The 22,126-nt window shown below is 39.0% G+C and overlaps 1 protein-coding gene across 2 annotated transcripts in view; it reads right to left on the bottom strand.

Annotated features, from left to right (window-relative positions):
* Window positions 1-6,010, bottom strand: part of KIF5B (kinesin family member 5B) — a 35,523-nt gene extending 29,513 nt beyond the window's left edge. For both annotated transcript variants that reach the window (XM_086742021.1, XM_086742022.1), the window contains exon 1: window positions 5,660-6,010. In XM_086742021.1, the coding sequence (XP_086598147.1) occupies window positions 5,660-5,785 (126 nt within the window). In that variant the 5' untranslated portion in view covers window positions 5,786-6,010. The remainder of the gene's footprint in view (window positions 1-5,659) is intronic.
* Between the last annotated feature and the right edge of the window lie 16,116 nt (window positions 6,011-22,126).

The following is a 22,126-nucleotide window of genomic DNA, read 5'->3' as shown; positions in this document are numbered from 1 at the left end:
TTTAAGAGATTAATCAAGAAAGATTAAAGTGTCAGATATTTTTCTATACCAGATGCCTTTTCTTCCTCAAGTAGTAAACAATCAGATATTACAATGGAACTGAAAACACAAAAACTTCAAACAACATTACCACAGTGTCCACAACAGCGGTAGTGACAGCATCGCCACCGTGCTATGGTGCTGCTTTGACACATCCCAGAAGTTTTCAGTATACATTACTCAAATCCTAATAAAAATTAAATACATATGACCTATAAGCAACATAAAATATCAAGCAAATAAGCAGAGCTTCTGATTTCCTTTCTCCAAATAGAGGGAATTCAAGATTTACATCCACTCCTTGCCTAGCATTCGTTCTGCCTACAAGATGACTTCAGCTCCCATAGTTGCCTGTACTGAGGGATGCAGTCTCACAGCAAAAATTTTGCAAGCGCTCTCACAGCCCTTTAAAAAGTAGGTCTGCCAACATGATTCAGTGGTAGTTAAACTGAACCTTAACAGAGGGTTTATGTTCAAGTACACAGTTCCACAGTTAACAAAGGCTAGTTACCAGTTACCCTTATATAAAAGGATGTCCAGCCTATCTAAATTATAAGATTTAATTATAAGATTTAGAGCACATATGAGAGTTTGTTTTTCAGAAAAGTTAGTTTTTCTCAGTACCTTCAATGAGGACTACACAAAAATCTGTGATCACAACTAGACTGAAATCTTACCTTAGAAGTCCTAGAAATACCTAAGGTTATCTCCATAGAAATAATTTAAAATATCTTTCATTTTCCCCACTGTAGCCTTCTGTAAGCCATGGTATTGGTTACTTGTAACACTACCTTAGTTCACCTTATTTTCTGTGCATTAGTATCTGAAGCAAAGCCAATAGTGAAAATTTACTTGAACATCAGTAGCATATTTTTTTTTCACCACAACATATCGAGATGCTCTTTACTGTTTTGTTTTTTGGGGTTTTTTTTTTTGGTTTTTTTTTTTTTCTTCCCTAGAATGGACCACTAGAGCAATATTATACCCACCCACAGTTAGCTTATTCTTGGTAAGAAGTTGAAGTAATAAGCAATGGCCTTACCTCCCTTCAAGTTTCACATCTTTATTAAAGAACATTCTTCCAATCAGCACAAAATACATTAAAAGAAAAATCCCACACCAAATAATTTCTGGAAAGTATGATGTCAAATACTTGACTCAGTTCTTCCTATTACTAAGCTAAGGTGTTGCTGCTTTGACACACCTAACAGAGTCCAATATGCCAAATGAGTGAAAAGGCACTGTTCCAAATCATTATTTTTAGGATAAGGAAAAAGGATTTTCTTCTTGCCCTAGCTTTATGCATACAAAACTGTAGCGGACAAAACAGTTAGTAGATCTCAGCTCTTTCTGCTCTACTTTTCTTATTTTTGTGCAAACACTGCAACTCAAGTATCAATGTTTAGAGCAGTTATTTATTTATTGTTGTTACAGAAGGACTAAACTACGTTATTTTCTTTTTTAAAAAATTGTGACTGGAAACTCAATTTCCAGCATCAAAACAGAGAGAAATTTTGGAACAAGAGTTTCAGCCAAGCTTTGCTTTAGTTAAGAGTTTCTTCTAAAGAAAAAAAGAAAGCATTGCTGGCATAAAAATGGTCACTGAATTTCAGAAAAACAACCAAGTATGAGATTAGTGAGTTGCTCCTAAGCGAGTGGTACAGTAGCCAGGGAGTACAGCTCTCCCTTTACAGACTACTGTAAGCTAGAATATTTGCTTTCTGTTAAATCATCATACCAGTACAGTCTGAAAAACTTCCCTATTATCCACTGCTTCATGGAATTAAATTAAGAAGGAAAAAAACAACCAGAATAACATTGAAAGAACATTACTGTTTCAGCTACAGATTGCAATTTCTCATTTATGTTTAAATTGCACTGTACACATTAAGCATTTTTATTCACGAGTTTCTAATTAAATGGTGCTTTCCTTCATAGTAGCAAAATAATACCAAAAAGTTGTTTTAAGAACGCACCTTGTTTCTTGCATTTATACAATTTGGCACAGCCTTTCTTTCAGCAATGCACATGAATTACATTTTCTTTTCGAATAATCTGCTCCCAAAAGCTGCGGTAATAGCAAGTGATCTTCATTAATCTGACTGTAACATAACTTAAATGTAGCTTTGCTCTCATTTACTATCCAATACTAGTTTAAAAGGTAATGAAAAAGAAAGCTTAATGTCTCAAGCTCTTTCCAGGATCACAGAGGTAACATCTTACATACAAAAATACAGTACTCTAAACAAATATGAAAACACAGGCAGGTAGCCATAATTCTTTCTTAAAAGCCATAGAAATAAGGAACACACTGTGATCATTACTGGAAACATCGGGACAACAGAGGGATACTGCCCGCTTGTGTGAACGCCCATTACACTTTGCCAGTTCTGTCATTTGACAGTACTGTTTTCACTTCAGGCTTCAGTCTGAAATCCTCAAGTGTCATTGTATTCAGTAATCTATCTTTTGGACAGCTGTAAGATGAATAAGATAGGTATAGAAATGCTTTTAAAAAAGAAGTACAGATACATTACACAGAACTATAAGCTACTCAGTTGCAAACAGTTTTACATTTGAAAAAATAAAGTACATAATCATATATAAGCTTGCTATTCCTCCCTGTTTCATCTTATTTAGGAGTCTGAAATCCATGAGCAAATTGCTACCAGTTTTTGAATATACATACATTTTTTATGTTTAACATAAAAGCCATATACTCATAATAAGTCACCCTATTACCTGTTTTAACAAAACCTGCATATTTACTTAACAAAAAGTCATTAGAAAAAAAACATTTAACATTAAAATTGAAAGGAGGCCTCTTTAATTAATAATTTAAAAGCTCTTTACTAGTTAAAAAAAGTTTAATCCTGTGGAAGGAAAATACTTTTTCAAAGTCTGCTCTTTAAAACAGACTAACACTGCATGTCACCTAAATTGCTGTTACACAGTAGCTACAATTAAAACAAGTATTTTATCTATCTCAAATCAAAACAACTCACTTGTCCAGAAAGACAACTGTGCCAGCAATTACATGGGAGCTAGGAAGAGAAGGGAGGATAGATAGCTCAGCGTTGACAAGGGAGTCAAGAGAGTTTGGTTACAGTCACTGACTTCCCTCTCCACCCTCCTCCACCGAGGAGTCAAATCCGCAGCCTGGTAGAAGTTCTGCTTCCACCGTCTCCTAGTTTTCACCTCCCTCCTATCTACCACTACAGGCAACTCCCAAGTATTACTAAAGAGGCCTTCACTCTTTCAGCATAGACCAGGTGCACACAGAAGGCACAAGTCCTTCAGGCAGCTGAGGAAAGCAGCTATTAAAAAAAAAAAAAAAAAAAAGAAAGAAAAAAAAAGTGGCTCAATTACTGTTCAACAGCCAGCCAATATGACATGTAGCAATACAGACAGAACTCAAATAGCTGAAAGTAACCAAACATATAACTTATTGAGGATGTTTTTAGAAATGTTTCATGAGAAGGACTGTTTGTTACTACCCTCCCTTGGGCAATTCTACAACACGTGTGTGCGCGCACACACACATGAGGTGGCTGGCTACAGCCTCAAGTTAGATGGTTCATAACTTTGTCAAAACAAAAAAAAAAACCAACCAAAACCAAAAAACAAACACAAACAAACCCCCAAAAAACACCCCAAAACAAACAACTCACAAGTTATTGTCTCAACAGTTTTAGAGAGTCAAGTCATAACTTTGTGAACATCAATCTTGTAATATATCCACCGTTATAAAAACAAGACCATAGAATATCAATCCTTTATTAAGATTTTACGAAACAGAACACAAATATTGTCACTGCTACCCAATCTAATAATTTTGTGGGGCATCCTTCCCCAAAGTCAGACAAAGCAAGTCCTGGACCTAGGACCACAGAAGGATTTTTTGTTGTCATTTTTACCAATGCAGAAAACACCCAAGTACAGTTGTAATACTAAATATTAACTCTGAGCAGAAAGCCTCACATGATCCCTCAGCAGCATGCCATCAGACTGTTCCACTCAGATATAGTACTACCTCAGCCCAATTAACATTTTCGATATTTTTAAAGCATACTTAAAGAGCATTTAAACAATATAAGTTTTATTTTAGACTAGAAATACTGGAAGAAGATGTGGAAAATTTATTTTTAAAAAGTCAGAAAGCATCGAAGTTTCTCAACTTCATAATGGATTTTAAATAGAATGTATAGTGTCACACTGAATGCGTATTCACTGAAGGAAGTAAGATCATTTGTTCTAGCTAAGTTCCCCATTTTCCAGGTTTGGTTCCTTACTCTGAGGAATTTACCTGTACAACCTCAGGAAGAAGAGACATACTCCAAGATACTAATTTGCCAGCTGACATAAGCCCAAATTACCTCATTTCACAAGCATGTTATCATTCTTGTAGCTCCAGACTCAGGGAATTCCATATTTTATTGACAAATTCAGTGGAACATTAACAGATTAGAGCACTAGTATTTAGTAAGTCATCCTAAAAATGTATTTTATTAAATTGTCTCCTTCAACTTTACATACTGTGTGAAAAAGTTATTATTGGTAGCCTGAAGAAACAGAACATAAAAAAACAAAATTTGAGAACAGATAATAACTGTCATCTGAGTTACTTTCAGCAATGTAGAACCAGCACTGTCTCTAGAGAGAAAAGTATTTCTATGAAAAACACTAATTGAAAGTTATAAAAAAATAAAACAAACATTGGAAATAAAGTGTGTTTGTACAATGCCAACCAAACCAGGCAATAAACTACTGTACTTTCATTTTATATTCCAGTTCGACTTTGTAGCTAAATACAACACACTGAACCAAAAGGAAAGGGTTGTCTTTTCCCCTGCAACATCCAGATTGTTTTGTAACAGGCCTCATACTTTGCAAGGTGAGTTCAGTTAAAATACAGTTACAAGCATGTAATAAGCGAAACGGTCTGTTTATTCTGATTTTTTTTTTTTTTTTTAAGTTACCAGTCAAAAACTGATTTACAGATCCCAAGCACCGATGCACTGGAGTCTGCAATGGTGTTCTGCATTTTATCCCCAGAAAACTCTCTAGACAATTACTTCTAATGCATGCATTTCGAGCACATATTTAGCGGTCAAACCCATCACGGTCGCCAAAACCGGGGACAGCCTAGCCGGGGGACACCCTGCAGGACTCTCCTATTACTCTCCACCTCATAATTCACGCGTTTTCCGTGGACACTGAAGTGCGCCCTGTGGCCAACGAAACCTCACGCAACGCCCCAAGTCGCAAGCCCTTAGCTAGAGCCTTTGTCAAAGGCTTCCTCACCTGCTACCACCGACGTGTCCCTACACCCCAACGCCCGCCGCTCGGGGACCTCTGCCCTCACCAGCTCCCCGCTCTTTGCCCGACCATGCCCAAGACCAGCCGGCTCCCTCCGCAGCTCTGCTCGCCCTCCTCCCCCACCCCAGACCCCAAAAGACTACCCCTCTTCCCGAGGCATCCCCGCCCGCGGGCGCTCCCGAGCGCCTCAGCCCTGCCCTCTCGCCTCACGCCGCGCCCATCCCCGCGGTACCTGACCCCGCCGACCCCTCACGCCCCCCGGCGCTTCCTCCCGCCTTTCCCGTGCGGGGCAGCCCCTCACCGCGATGACGACGGTGTCTTCGCCCTGGAACTTGGCGATGTACTTGTCGCCGCGGGTCACTTCGGACTCGTTGAGGGGCCTGAAGCGACACATCACTTTGATGTTACACTCCGCCGGGTCCGCCATCTTAGGCCAACGCCGCCTCCGGGGCGCTCAGCTCCGCCGCCGCCCGCTGCTGCCTCTACGCCGCCCCGCTCCAGGGGTCTCGCAAGCGGCCGTTGCCGGGAAGCCCGCGTCCGCCCAAGCCGAAGGGAAAAGGGAAGGGCTCCTTCCTGGCCGCCGCCGCCGCCTCCCGCTCTCACTTCCTCCCCAATATGGCAGCCATGGCGGCGCCTGCAGCCGGCAAGCCCCGGCCCTCCCTCGCCGGGCAGAGGCGGTGCCGGCGGCGGGGCAGGGAGGGTGACGTCACCCTCTGCAGGGCTCATCCCCGCCCCCTCGGCCCGGATCTGCCGCGCAGGCGCGCCGGTGCGCGGGCTGCTGGGCCTCGCTGCTCCGCGGGAGCTTACGGCGCAGGCGCGAAGCCGTTGCTGGGGCGGAGGGAAAGCTGCCGCCCGTGGGCTCGGCGCCCGTGGGCTGAGGGGGCGGGGCCGTGCGGGGCGGGGCTTCCCCGGGGGTGGGAGGGAGGTGTCATCGGGGAAAAAAGAGGAGAAAACGGGTTCTTAAGCTTGGTTTATTGCAAGTTTTATTTCTTTATTACAGAGCGCTCTAATTCTAGTCAGTCAGAGGTTGCGGGCTGTATCTGGGCTGGAAACGCTGTCAGGTAAAGCGTTCCGATCTCTTGAGTCTCAGGAGTTTACAGCTGTACCTCTTCCGTCCAGGTATGAACTGGGCCAAAGTACAAACACGCAGCTTGGCTACGTTAAGCCTGCTTCCTGACAGAAATCCCAGTTTGTACTGAAAAATGTTTCAAATAACCTTGAAGTTAACTAAAATTTAAAAAAAAAAGGACCCTTTCCTTTAAATTAGTAAATTTTAGTAGGCCACAATGGCTCAGAATAGCAATGTCCTCTTAAAAGTACTCTCCTCTTAAAAGTACTTTCCTTTTTTTAAAAAAAAGGGGAAAGATTGTGAATGTTAGCAGAGACCATCTGAAATCAGGCATCCTCCATTTTGCAGACTTCTCAGCTGAGGGATTTCAGTGGTGTGTTTTCACTTAGGATAAGTGCCCGGGGTGAACACTGCTTCAAAACTGCCACATGACAGAAGAATTACCTGATAATCTAGTTTAATCTACAGCTTAGTTTCACACAGCAATACAAAAAATATTTTTGTGCCTAGTTTATCTTATGAAGTAAGCTAAGTCTTCTAAATTGAGTTCATGTTGTAACAAGTTTATTTTTCCTCTGTGGTTAAAAGTTCTGCAGGACTGTGCTGTCTTATCCAAGGCAGTAACGATTACACCTCCCCACCTATCAGTGTGTATGGAAATAGCTGTCTGGGAAAGCCAAGATATATACTCAGTGCTTAGAAGGTTCAGTTCTGCTCCAGAACATGTAGCATATAATGCATATAGACCATCTGTCTACAGTTCTGTTTATCTGTTTTCAATAAAATGTTTTAAACATCATTATTATTAGCCTTTAAATGACAGAAAGCCTATTTTTGTTGATTACTATTTCAGAAATTATTTATTTGTATCACAGTCAGTAGGATGTATTAATGCTTCTAAGAACTATTTCTGGGATTATTCACGTGCTTGCAGCTAGGGCTGTTCTTATACAGCTGCTGGATTTGGATCCTCGTAGATTTCCTGTGACAGGAGGTTATTACTTTTGTGGAAGTTGTGTAAATTATTTACTACTTTTTCAATTAATTTGCTTTCATACATGAGGAAAAAGAAATGCCAGCTGCAAAATGAACAACTTCATGATTATTACTCCCAGAAGTACTTTCCAGCTACTGAGATGTCCTTTACCTCAGTCTATTTAAGAAACTTCTAGTCCATAAGCAAAGGGGATCATCAGCCATGCTTGCTGACATGTAGTACCCAATGTAAGAACATCCCAGTAAAGGAACAAACCTCATAAGGACATGATTGTCAAGAAAATAGATGCTTGGGCTTGCTTACTTTTTCAATGTTACAAACAGCAGACACACAAAGACAATATAGGCTTCTGAATAAGTAATTACTCATTTTAACTGTGATGCAACAAAAAATACCAGGATGTGTGTACTATGTAGAAGAAACTGCCCACTTTGAAGTTGTTGGTTCTGTGCAAACTCATAGGAGAACTGACTGATGGTATCTCTCATCCTGGCTGTCAGAGCCCTCACTAAATGTGCTCTGCTGGAACGTGTGTGCTCTCATAACCGTTTCAGGTATTCTGTCGTGAAGTTTCTCATATCTGATCTGCTGTTCAAAGTACTCAGCAACCGTTCCTTCACATGACCTGCTTAAAGTCTGACACAACGCTGCAGTGTGCTCAAAGAGGTCAGTGGTTTATCTCTGTTGACACTAACGTATGTCAAAACAGCAGCCTTGAGGATTTGTGCTTAAAGATGAGGTGTCACTTTCTTGAAAACAGAGCAGAGGCCAAACATCCTGGTAAGTTTCCCATTTTGTCACAGTTACAGAATACTTCTTTGCGAATTGGAAATACATTTACTGTTTTCTATATTGTTATGTAACGTAATGTATGTAATTTTTGACATTTAGTAAAAGACTGTTTAAAAGTAGTCTATTGTAATGAGAAAAAATGGTGTATCAGTTGTCATAAAAAGTCAATCTTTTTGTTTGGTGTTTGAGTCTAGTATGACCATATAAATCAAATACTTTTTGTTTATCTGGCAAATAAGTTTGGTAAAGTTTCTCATTAAAGACCAATGTGTTTTATTAAAAGTAATTTATCTAATTAATTTGTGTTTCTTAGTTCACTAATCATATTTCTTCCCATTTAAGATCTGTGCAATAAACCGCTAGAAATTCTTTTACGATTTACAGCTCCTTTAAATCTCCAGACTTTCCCAGCAATAAAAGCATGTTAAGCAAAAGGAATTGGCAAACCTGAGCCTTACAGTAAAGCTATATCTGGATAATGGTGTAATTAACCATCAAAATTGTTCCAGCAGAGTAAAAGTGATCTTGATATGGTCTTAAAAGAGTATTACATATTTGAATAAATCTTTAAACTAGGTGTTTGTGGAGAAGCAAATTAAAGTTGCTTCCTCCTGCCCTTTAAAGAATTAAATTCTGAGATTCATCAGTTGACAGTACTTGTTGACATTCAGTGTTCCTAATGTAAACACAAGTGCTCTTCTCATTTCAATTTGCAATGTCCTGGTAAAATATAGCACATGACTTCTGCGAATTTAAGGTGCATTCCAGGTCAAATTTATTCCAAATCCATAAGTCAATTTGTAGGACAAAAGAGTGATCAATCTGCCAGATGTAGTGTACCTCAAACAATATTCTTTGTTGCTTATAACACACTCTGTAAATAAAGGCTATTAATATGATCTATGAAGTCTAGCATCATTGCCTGACACTGGACAAGCCTAATTAACAGTAACAACATTTTATGGTTCAGACAGCTTACTCACATACATTTTAAAGTCTCTTTACCAACAGACTGTGTGTGGTCAACTCAGCCTGAAGAACTCAATAACTAAGTAAATTACTGAGATTAGCAGGTTGGCTGGTGGAGTTTGGTGGCCTAAGATGCTGTTGAAGTCCAACAAGATTATCTGAAGCTCTCATTACGAAATTCTAAAGGTTCTTTTCACTCCAGAAAACAATATGATGTGGAATGTATCTCCTGTCCCAACCAAGTTTAGGCTTTTAGGTGCACTAGAAGCATGAAACATACTTTGGGGGTGCATCTACTGATACACATTAGCTTCTTCTTGACAGAAATATGAGTAATCCTAAAAATCTGTTTTATTTTTACTTTTTAACTGGAAATGCATAAACCCTGAAAATCCTCTCGTTTGTGCCAATCACTAAGATCATATTTAATTATTTCTGTTAGTGTTAGATGAATTAAAAAGCAAAAGCAAGGACTGGGAATAATATCAGATTTTAGATGTTTATTTTGGGTAATTTGCAAATTCATGCAAACATTATGTCAGCTCGCTGCCTAAAGCATTGACTCTGAGTTCCCTTTGAAGAAGGAACACGCTTTTGAACCTCATTTATATTTTTAATCGTTAAAAACATCCGGCATCTGTTGTCTGATACCTCTCATCATAAATCCCTCAGTTGCTTGTCATTGTTTATAACCCTTACTAAACTTACCACTGGATTGTATCTTAGCTTGCTGGGTGCCTTCCTAAAGCAATTTTTTTACAGTTGTGGCAAAAATGGTTTAGCTATTTTGAAGAGTGAGATTAGACATGCGTTGTTTGCCATTGTTGCTAAAGGAAAACTCTTATAACTGTTTCGTGTGGGAGTTACCATAGAGAACCTAAGGATCAAAATTTGGTGGGGAAACCCATGTCAGGGCTCTGCTTTTGATTATCTAAAACTACTCAGAACTCACCTAGGGGCAAAAAAACCTCATATGAACATATTCTTTAGAGTCCTGCTGAAGGTTTTACTAGAGGTAAAACCTCCATCCCATCACAGCTACTGTCTGTGACTAATGTAGATACATGAATCACTGAAAAAAATTAACTTGCTCCATGTCTGGGCAACAGGGGTTTAGCAAGCTTTCCTTTGGCATTCTGTCTGTTTGATCTGGGAGCTGGAGCTGAAGGCAAGGAGCATGACTTTCTTGAATTCAAGAAGGATGCTTTATCCACAGAAGATATTGAGAAAAGTAGTTCAGATAGGAAAGGCAAAGCAGAAGAGCCGAATTTGGGACCATAAAAGAACCAGGGATAAAAGTCTGGGATCGCTGCAGGAGCTCCTTCAACATCAAGAATGGGATCTAAGATCACTCACCTTCTACTGTCAGCAAACAGATGTGGAACCCTTCAGGGAAGCAGGTGAAGCTTTGCACACGCAGAGGGACACCACCTTGTAGCTACCATATGCTTTGTTAGCAAAAGGGGTGGGAACAATCATGAGAGTCTCTGTGTGGTAACTGAGGTACTCCAGAGAAGCGTTGGCTCAGGTGCTGCAGAACAAAATTTATGCCAGTATGGTGTAACATAGAGAAATTTCCAAGCTTTTTAGAAGACAAAGAAATTGTGCACTGGATAAGCTCTGCAAAAATTAGCATCCAAATGTTTAAAAAGGACACAAAATCATTACTGGCTGATCCAACCGTAAAGATATGGTATTGGCAGGAGTGGTGGTCTCACAACAGCCTGTTTTCAAACCACTGATGGCTGTGAACATCATTACTTTGCATCTCAGGTTGCATCCAGAAATGACAAGAAATCCCACTGAGATGATCATCCTGCCACATATTTAGCTGGTGGTGAAACTATAATTTTGTAGGAAGCAGGGACTACCTTTCCCTTTTGTGCTTACCTGAAGTGCAAAAGGGAAATCAGCCTTAACTATGTAACACCAGTGTATTCAGAATGCAACATTTTTCTTTGTCTCTGTTTTAGAGTTGCATTTTTTTTTCTTTTTGTTTTGTTTTGTTTTCTCTTCCTCTTCACTGCAGTTTTGTTTTCTCTTCCTCTTCACTGCAGGATTGCTCTTCTGAAGGAGTATATCCCAGTAACCTTGCCTGGAAGCAGCAAAAGTGTGAATAAAAGATTTATGTTTGAAAATATAGCCTTGCTTATCTGTTCACTTGTAAATAGCAAAAAAAAAATTAGGAGACACAAGTTACATTGTGTTACAGAACTTTACAATCCACAATAGATCTAAAGATTGTTCATCCTGTAAAGTGTCAGTCACAGCTCCTCACTGATATGATTTATAGATCGCCTTGCTTTATTAATCTAAGTGCTTTTATGCACCAAAATCCATCACTCTAATGTAACCCAGGTTAGGTGGTAGCTAATTCGTCTTCCTTCGGAGCCCAGACTCGGAGAAAGGAGCGAACAGAAAGTAGGTTGAGTGACAAGGGAATGTCAAGCTATGTATTATGATGATGCATCTGTATGGTATGCGTTATCTATCAAAATACATTAGTGGCATTTATCTTGTGTACTTTAAAGCACATCACAGTGTCTCCAGGGGTCTCATATAGCTGACTGTGAGGGTGTCAGGAGTCATATGCAATGTCCCATCTTGAAAGTGGAGAGACAAATTCCTGGGTCTTCTTTTTTGAGAGCTTCTGTCTTCCTTGAGATTGTGCAGGTGATTCAGCAAGATCTTATGTTCAGTGATTCAAAAAAAAACTTTTGATGCAGTTTATGGAGTCTTCTCTGACATGTTTGCCTCCACTGTGATTAGGAGTAGTTCATCAGGCACTTGCAAAATAATGTCTAAATTCATTTATTTTTCTGAACTTGAATTTACAGGTATCAAAGGAATAAACCAACCCTAAATGTAGCAGTTGAACCTCATCTTTTCTTATGTTTCATCAAAATCTAAAGCTCAAAAGATATTAGTATTTGGGGAGGTCTAGTTGATTTCTTGGGGAAGGACCTAAAAAGCTTGCTTGAGCAGAGGTAGCATCTTGCCTTTTTCCTTGTGTATTGATTCTTGCGGATAGCTGGCTGAGCTTGTCACGCTTCTATCAGCCAATGAAAGAATGACAGAATCAGTTTAAGATGTGTGGGGTTTGCCTCCTACTGATATTGTTCCAAAAAGTTATACCTGGCTGAATGGTTTTGTCCAGTTCATGCATCAGAAAACATCAGTGTCTGTGACTGTTGAAGGTGTTTTTCACAGTCACTACACAAACACACACAGTGATTGTAAAATCCATATTTATTTTTAAAGTGTCATTCTGTTTACAAAAGTGACCATACGCAGCTTTTCATTCAGCAAATTTGAAACATGCTCGTACTCAAAATCATGTCTGAAATCTATTGGCAAAAATATATTGTATGAATCTCTACTGTGTAAGCTCTGCAGAAATAATGCCAGAGGAGAGGAATCCAAACCTTTTTCTGATTCTTTTGTCAACAGAATTATCTCAATTCTGACATTAATTGCTGGTGACAGCACACGAGATATACAGAACAGAGCTGACTTTCAGAATCCAGTTTGAAATTGCTAGGCTGAAAGCACTTTTTCAGGTTCTATGATGGAGAAAGTTCTCTGGCAACGGTAAATAAACCATTCATGGAGGGTGGGAGGGTGGGACAACTGTGCTTCAAAATTAACCTTTTATATTAAGTTCCTGCTGACGTCACATAGACTCACCATCCTGACTTCCAGTCTTCCCATAAAGGGGTGTCTGCCTTGCATGCAGAAAAGTTAGAGAGTCTTCATTAGCTGGGGAGCTGCCCTAAGTGAAGGGAGTGGAGTGTGTGTGTGTGTGCGCGCGCGTGCACGCACATGTATTTGTCATAGTGCAATTCAGACAATTTTCTCCATCTCCTCAGAGTCATATTTTCATCAAGCTCATTTACCGTGCTATCCACAGGATAAAGCAGAGAGGTTTCATCAGCTTTTCAAGATGTTTAGTAAAAGTCTTTCTTTTTTTTTTTTTTTTTTAAATCTGAATGTTTGCTGGATCTTACAACATGGAGTTTCTATGTGGGAAAGGAGCAGTTCTTGGTGGTTATTCAGAAGCTTTGTTGCTAAAGTGCTGATTTAGCACACTAAGGAGTGGCTGAGTAAAGAAAAAAAAATCAGGTAAGGGATGAGACAGGTACTCATCACTTTCTGGCAACATCTAAAGAGCTTTTGTCATCCTAAGTAAGCTTCCATCCCATCCTATTTCATTCATGTAGGTGGTCAGTTTTCAGCTTTTATATAGCCATACCCTGTCTATCCAGCCCTGTAGTGGTTTTCCCTGATGTATTTTTTGCTTGCCCAATGTCCAGCAGGCATCTCAAGCAGTTAAAAAAAAGGACAGCTACTAATACAACCTTTCTTGCCTCTTGCTTTATTTATATTTAGTTTTCTCTTCCTTAAGTACTTCACAGCATTAAAGATCATTGGGTTTGCATTCCAGGATTTGTATTACTTTGGCGCTGTTTGTTTATCTGTCCTTGCCTCTGCTCATGGCTTTCTTCTTTCTTCTGGTAGTGATGACAGGATACAGTTTTTCTCTTTCTCCCAGAGTTGCCACAATACTTTCTACTGCATCATTCCAGCAATCAAATCGTCTGGAAGAATAAGTTCTGTCATGGTACCTACTAAAATGATGAATAACATGGGCAAAGACAAAAGAACAGCGAGAACAATGTATGAAAACTCTTTTACTTCTGCTATTAAGAAGACATGGATTCATCTTCAAAGCTATTCATCCTTTTGGCTGTGGTACTTAAAAATTATTCTTCTTCTTTACTAGACATCGACAACCTTATTGTTTTCCTAATTGTTTGGAGAACTTTATAAAGCATTACCAGAAATAAAGAGAAAATATGGAATAGTGGAACTGAAATTGCCTTTGTGATTCCCACGCCTCTTAAATAATTGTATTCTGATTTGTCCATCTGCACCTCTTTCAGAAACAATGGTATCATCATTCCTGGCAAAGAATGCTTCCTTCCTTGGTTACAGCTGTGAAGATAGGGTTTATATTATTTTGTGCATTTATCCTTATATTATTCTGTGCGTTTGTCATTAATCAAAACTTATTTGTATTTAAATACTTTGTAAATACACTGTCAATATTTTATGTGTGATAACTAAATCATATATATATATATTTCTCACTGTTAATAAAATTAAGTACTGATGATTGAGTATCCAGAGCAGATATAATTCCCCAAATTAATTTAAAAATGGAAGAGGAAGAATACTTCTTTAATCCTTTCATTATTTCTAGAAATCCTCCCTCTCTAACATTATCAGCATCTCATGGTTCACAGTGGTGTGGGTTAATATGAGACCTAGTATGCTTTGAAAAAAATTATGCATCTATGTGTTTTGCATTTAATCTACGATTTGCAAGGTTAATTTTTTCAGTCTGTTATGCACGAACTGACTGTGTGGAGCAGCTGTCCTTTCTGTGTAAGGATTATAGACTACACTGATTACATTGGTCCTGCTTCTATTGCTGGAAGGTACAGCCTGGTCTACAGAAAGCAGCACTAGTTGCTGGTTTTTTAGATGTATAGTATTTAGCAGAATAATGTAAGGGTTAACACACAAGTTCATGTTGTTTTAATAGAAAAAATATGTTAGATTCCTGATGTATTCCCCACGGCTAGATTTCCCTGGGAAAGGATAAACAACAATGGTACATTGTTATAAGAAACTCTAAGTGTTTTAAGATGGAGGTTGATTAAGTTCATGGATGGGGATCACAAAATAAGATAAGAATGACTCTGAAGTTAGAATTGAAGTTTGAGATAACTGTTCTTTTGTATGCAATTTATTGGTAAGCCTAGTACCAAAATACGTGTTATAGAGGAGGCTCTGTGTGTTTGCAATGTTTTAGCCTTCCATTAAAGACTTCTTTTGCTTAGCTATGGGAGTCAGGTAAGGGGTGGTGGGCTTAGTGCTTGGTGAGATGCACTGCTGTTGCTTCTGGTGTTGGAAGTTCTCAGAACATCTTAGGATCTTTTAGTCAATTTATTTCCAATTCTTACTACTGTAAGTATGCTGGGAAATGATCACTCCTGCTTTCTTCTTACGGTACCCCGGAGGTACAGCTTTTGTCCTTTTTCTCTGTGTCTCCTGTCTACAGGCAATCAGGAACACTGAGGTATGGGATTGTTCTTGGAGTACTTGTATGGCTCTTTTAAGACTAAATATCTGTTGCAGTGGTTCTTGGATTGCCTGGGACATCATTCAGTGACCTGTCCCTGTCTTTTTCAGTCCTCTGTTGCTATGTTCTAGACAGTGCTAAGATCTGAAGCCAGAGAAAGAGAAGCAGTGCTTGTAAGCTGGGAAGTCTGGCCATTTTTAACTCTGGGCTGCTTCGGACTCTTCTCTCTTGGCCAAATAAAAGATTTCTTGAGAAATCCCAATGGAGTATTTTGTAGATGTTGAATGCGTAACAAGAGCTGTTTCTTGTTCTGAGTACAGAGTACATTTTTGCTTTCTCCTATTTGCATGTAGATGTCAGAAGTGGCACAGCTCTTTCCCTGAGAGGCAAGGATTCCCTTTCTTTCTTTTACTTCCCAGCTCAACAACATGACTTGGTCTTTAAAAAGGGACAAGTACTAGCATGCTGATTGCATCACTTTAAAATTAACTAAAAAAATCCATTGTGGTGTAAATCTTCATGAAGATGACTGAGGGCCTTATGAGATATACATGATGTTAGAGGAAACCCTTTCAGAAAATTTTGTAAGTATTAATGAAAATATGGCAAAGTCCTCATACCGGTGTGTTCTGATGCATAGAAGTTTTTTACTTTAACTAGTATTTCTGTTCTGAGAAAAAAATTACATGAACATGACAAATTTTTACTTAGCAAATCCATTTCTTTGTAAGGATTTTTTTCTGCAAACACAAATGACAAAAGCAATTTTGCTTTGGTTTTTATTCCTGTTAGACATGGTAATTATGTGTTAGGTAATAAGCTGCATTTTGTTCATTTCTATACATGGCCAACAGAATTTACTGCATTGCTAGCAAGTATATTTATGTGACTTAATAAAAATACTGAAAAAGGGGGAAAGGTTTGGTTTGCTTCAGACAGGCTTCCCGTGAGATTACCAGTGTTCATGGCTTTGATCTCTCGTCAACGTTCAACATTAAAATAAACAAAATCATATAAACAAGACTTTGAAGTTGCTGTCAACTGGTTAATTGATTATTTATTTCTCCAGATTACTTTGCTCCTACAAAGGAAAAACAGCCCAGCTGGGAAAATAGTCATCTTTTATCTGTTAGTTCTGCTAGTAAATATTTTGGAGAAATATGAAGGGAAAACAGATTGTCTAAGGAAACATCATGTCTAAGGAAACACCTTGGTATTCATGGTAGGCTGATTGGTGTCCAGGAGAATCTTTTCAGCATTTTGACTGGCTTAAGGAGAACTTAGAATCATAGAATCATAGAATGGTTTGGGTTGGAAGGGACCTTTAAAGGTCCGAAGTCCAACCCCTCTGCAAGGAGCAGAAACATCAATTGGATCAGGTTGCTCAGAGCCTCATCCAACCTGGCCTTGCATGTTTCCAGGGATGGGGCATCCGCTACCTCCCTCAGCAACCTGTGCCAGTCTTCAGTCTTCAGTCTGCTGGAGAGGTGTTATGTTCTTTTTTTGATCTTGCCTCAGGCAGGAGGCTTCTCAGAGTGTTAAACAACCAGAACAATTAAAACCTAGAGCAGATTTCACTTAACCTATCATAAATATCTAGAATCTAGTCTAGCATCTTGTTTGGTCTTCTTAGTCTCCTCTTATAGTCGATAGACAAGTTTACATACCCTAGAAGATGATTTATGTCATTGTAAGACAGGTCAGATAAATCATGCTTTGGAGAGGTCCATGTACCTTCTGTTGACTCTGAAAGAGCCAAAGTAAACAAACTTAGCTTTGGACATGCAAATCTTAGATGCCTAAAGCTTAGGTAGGATGAATACTGAGTTGGGCTCTTAAATAGGGGAATTTTATTCAGATGCTTAAATTTACTTATGGAGCTCTCATCTGTAAATTTGAATCCACCTTAAGGAGATTTCCAGAAAGCTGCCTGTAGCAGCAATCCATCAGTCTCAGAACATTTTTTTAATTAGACGACAGTCTCAGATGTGCTGCTGCACATATTTAGTACACTTTTTAGAACAATTTTTCCAAAGCAGGGGCTGTATTTGGCACTTACTTGAATGAAAGTGGTCAAATGCCGTAGAATCAGATTGATTCTGTCTGTACTTCAAAGATCAAATAGAATCCATTAAAATGTTATTGATTCAAATTTTATCCTGAAGTACTCTCTCTAAGAGCTCTGTCATTAGCCCTCTGAAAGGCTGATTAGACTCTGACATGAGTTACGAGCGTATAGAAGCTACCAAATGGTATTTGTGTGCTTAGTGAAAGGCATGGGATGTTAGCGGGGGGGTAGGACTAGACGATCTCCAGAGCTCACTTCCAGCCTCAGCTACTCCACGATTCTGTGATAACTGCACGGCTGGCACGCACCTGTGTACATCCCCTCCCCTCCTCCTGCTGTGACAATGACTTCTCCATTGTTCTGGCCACTGTATTGTTGCACCTTCTCTATTAAAAAAACTCCAAAACTGAAACTGGCCTTTAAAATGTTTTAAAGAAACTTTTTATTTTTATGTCAAAGAGATACATTTGGCAAATCTCAAAGAGAAGTAGTGAACAGTCAGCTTCAAAACTGAATCCTTTACAGATTGACTAAACAGCCTGCCAGTAGTGGACTGTTATGTGCTTTTCCCACCAGATGGGAACACAGACATTGGTATAAATGAGCACATGTCAAATTGAATGATAAATAGAGTTAGTTGAATGAAAACAAATCCTAAGCTCAGAATTGTGTATTGAAATGATCTACCCACACAAAGTTAAAATATTTGATCTACTGGTGTACTATGTGTATTTAATTGACACTTTGCAACTATTGAAATCAGATGTTTCACTGGCAGAGCACAACATACAATTTTTCTTTTAATTTATGTCTTGTTTTATGTGGGTATCAGAGTGATCATCTTTTTTTTTGGAAGGGACAATAAATACAATCGCATGTAAAATAAGCTACTATATGTTAGGGAACATCTTTGCTATTTTCTTTTTGTCTCTAAATACACACTTCATTTTCACAAGCTCCAGCTTATGAAAGCTTATTAAATAGTCCTTATTATCATGCAATGTATTTAAATAATTTAGACTCAAATCATAAAACTCGCAGCACGTGCAATCAAAATCAATGCAGTATTGATATTTTGCAAATTTCTGCCGTCTTTTCAAGTTCATTTTTTCAAGTGAGAGAAAGTTTTCATGGTTGCAATTGAGTTGTACGTGAAAATAATGAATTCCACGTAATTCAAGATGTAGCATTTGAAGACAGGAAATGGTTTAGTATTCTAACACCAGACTCCTGAAATAGGTACTCACGGACTGATTCATCTGTATGCAACAGGCCTCATTCAAACAATCTCTAAGGTTTTTTTTTGTTCAGTTTTAACCCTGCAGTGATGCTTATGATTTCCTAAAGAACTGGGCTGAGAGAAAGTGATTAATAAAGCCGTGGAAATTTAATTTGCTGAAATAAAAATATGAAGCAATTATTTTTATTGAATGAATTCCCTTTTGATTTTTTTCTGCTTTGCAGTGTTGTGGTTTTAGACAGGGTAACTTGATGACTGAAGAATAAGTAGCATCTCTTAACATGACATGCATATGATGACACACTGCCAAAATTCAAGCTCTTCGACTGCATTACACTTGCTTATATTTTCAAATACTGTCAATTGAGCTTCAGTGCTCTCACAGAGATAATCAATCAGATGATGGGTGATTTGCCTTTCAACTGTGCAAATGGGTGTCTATCATAAATGTTTTGATATTTCTGAGGTTGCCAGAATAAAACATCCTTTCCAACTGAATGCTTAATTATTTTGTCAGAGGAACAAATGTATCATTGACAAAACTTCAAACATTTGCCGTAGCAGGCTGTATAGTTTTAAGTCTCAAACATTAGGTCTGTACAACTGACTGTATTCTATTGTTTTCACAATATGCTGATTGCCTGCTGTCTGGCAATCGACCATCAGCTATTCTGCATAAACTACTGTGAGTCTGTGCAGAAAACTTCCTCATTCACTTTGGAAAGGACAAACTGTTTTCTTAGGGCATGTATTTTTGCTGCTCAGTGTGAAATTATCATTGTCATCTATGATCTTGCAATTCAGGTTGGGAATGTAACCAGGTAAAATTGCAGAAAGAACATGTAGACTCAGCCGAACTCATAATTATTCTGTTTGCTCTGCATCCACTGTATTTTGCACCAACAGACTCCAAGCGTTGTCTTTACAGCTAGCTGTTAGCTTGGGATGCATGTAAAAAACCCTTTCAATATCAAAATGTTAATCAATAGGGCAATTCTAGCTGCAGATCAGTCTGAGCTCTTTTGCAGATGCATTTTAATCTTACCTTGTATGTCTGTATAAATTTGTAAAGCAATATAGCATCCTTCAGTGCTGAGGCTGCCTGAGTATTCACCGAATCTTTGTAAAAAAAGCTTTCCCAGTGCCCATACAAGGCAAGATCTGCTATTTACATAGCCATCAATGAGCCTTTCCAGCACTTGTCGCTCTTGCGTGCCATTTCTCTGCCTGGGTTACAAGTGCAAAGGCAAAGTCCCAGTGGCACTACTGGTAAAGAATCAAGCACAGAGCCGTACCCCAATCTCTAGTTCCAGACACAGATTATCTTATTTTAATCCATTTATTAAGGCTCATACTTTTACAAATGAAGTCTTTCTTCGTTTTTCCATTTCTCAGTGATTTTCTGCTCAGCGAGATAACATCCAAGCCCATAAGCTTCAGAAACAGTTACAAACAGTTCTGCTTTATTTGATCTGCAAATACAAGCCATTAGGCACAGAGTTGTTGGGGGGGTTTTTACATTTTGTTTTACTTTTTGCCTTTTCTGCACTTTACTTTGGAGAGCAAAACGTCTGTATTACCTAAACAAGCAATGAACTGAAGGAAGGGCACGCACTGTCTGTTCGTATTGAGAGAGCATAGCAGGTCAGCTGCATGTGAAGTACACATGGCAGTTCTTTATTCTGGTTTATTTAGTTTTATTTACATTATTTCAAGGTTTTTATCAGAAGAGAGATGTTGAACAGGAACCAGCTTTTGTTTTTGCATTGTAAAGCAAAGATTAGGCTCCCTGTTCAGTGACTGAAACAAAAATAGGCAGAGGTTTGAGCAGTTTCCTTTCATGTACCAAAAAAACCCCATCCAAATTTCTCTAATGCCCAGGTGCTTTGCAATGGGAGGCGTAATCTTATGCTTCTGACAAACAGTTCAGTTCAACTCTCCCATCATCAGCAGCATACTGCTGCCCGATCTTTGCCCGGTGTTCTGCAAGCAGCAACAGGCCAGTTCCCACACGGAGGTGTCCTCAGGGCCCAAAGGACCATTTTTGTCACACGTGTAAGCAATCTGGGCAGCGGCGAGTGGTGGATGATCAGAAAAGTGATAAGTAAAAGTAACTTTTGCGTCCTACCAGTGGTCTTTTCAAGTCAGGACTGAGATTCCTCAGCAGTGGGAGAAAGCTTGCGCTGCTGCTCCCTTCAGTCACACAATTGCAGCTGTAATTGCAACGGGTGCAGAAGACCCACACAGACTATTATTAAATTCCCCTTAAGTGTTAGTTTGGGCACAGTGGGACTGAAAAGAATGTAATGTAACTATGTGCCTCAGAGCACAGTACAGCACCAGTCTAAGGAGCAATGCTTTTGCAATTGTCCTCTAAAAACAACGTTCTCCTCCAGACCACTATCCACAGTAAAGTACCTTAACATCTTGGATGGGATTTATCAGCTGAGAAGTGGAATGAAACACTAGAAGTTCTCATAATATTTGGGGCTTTTTTTTTCCTGTCCTGTCTTCATCCAGATTGTGTCCAGGTATTCTGCTAGCACAGACAAAAGCAGCAGAGCTCCTGTCCTGCTCTCTGAAAGGAACCCAGCATTGCTATGCTGAACGTGACCAAAGTAATGCGGGGAACTAGCCAAAGCTAGAACTAATTTTTACTTGAAAGAAGAAAACAATTACTGCTTCCTTGGTGACAGAGTTATTCCTTCCTCATAATGCTGAAAAGTATTTGAAGGAAAATGCATCTTTAGGTAGATTATGGAAGCCATAAAGATGTTTGACTTTGTTGACAGCATAGCCGCAAGAAAAAAAAGATGTAAAAATATCCTGAGCAGCTTGTGTGGTAATTATAAATGCACACACACAGAGTAAGCTTCCCATCGCTATCAGCCCTTCTTTTGCCAGCTGACGCGCCTGGACATCATGAAGGTCCTCTCATGTGATGTTTGCATGAAGTGTTGAGGTGTTTTCTGAATATTGACAATGGTCTCTTTGTACGCTGAGCAGAGCACGATATACTCTCAGTCAGTCAGCTGATAGGGGTACCCAAGATAAATTATTTTAAAGTTTTTTCTGGGTTGAAAGTTGGAAGAAATGTTATTGTTAGAATTTTATAAATAAATGTTTTTTTTTCTCTGTTCAATATAACAAAAGGGGGAGAAAAAAACCCTGAAAATTAATCATAAAATCAGTGACATTTGAAGTTAAGTAGATATATTCTAACCCCCACAAAATTTCATAAAGTATGGCTTTATTCATGAAAAGAAAGATAATTCTTCCAACAGTATCATGTGCTTTCCTTCTTTCCAGAAACAGAAGATGAATTTGCTTTCTCTAGTGAACCTCATCTAATTTTTCTCTAGGAGTGCACAGGGACTACAAATTAAAATGGACCAAGGAGGCCAAGCAGTGTTTTGGTACCCCTCATCTCTCATAGGAGTGAAGAAATGAGGGACACTGCCAAAAATAAAAGAGTATAAGGACTC

Source organism: Chlamydotis macqueenii, chromosome 2 (assembly GCF_036417535.1).
Source record: "Chlamydotis macqueenii isolate bChlMac1 chromosome 2, bChlMac1.mat, whole genome shotgun sequence".
NCBI classification, from domain to species: Eukaryota; Metazoa; Chordata; class Aves; order Otidiformes; family Otididae; genus Chlamydotis; species Chlamydotis macqueenii.
Note: the sequence above shows the minus strand (reverse complement) of the source record. Positions and strands in the feature narration are given on the sequence as shown.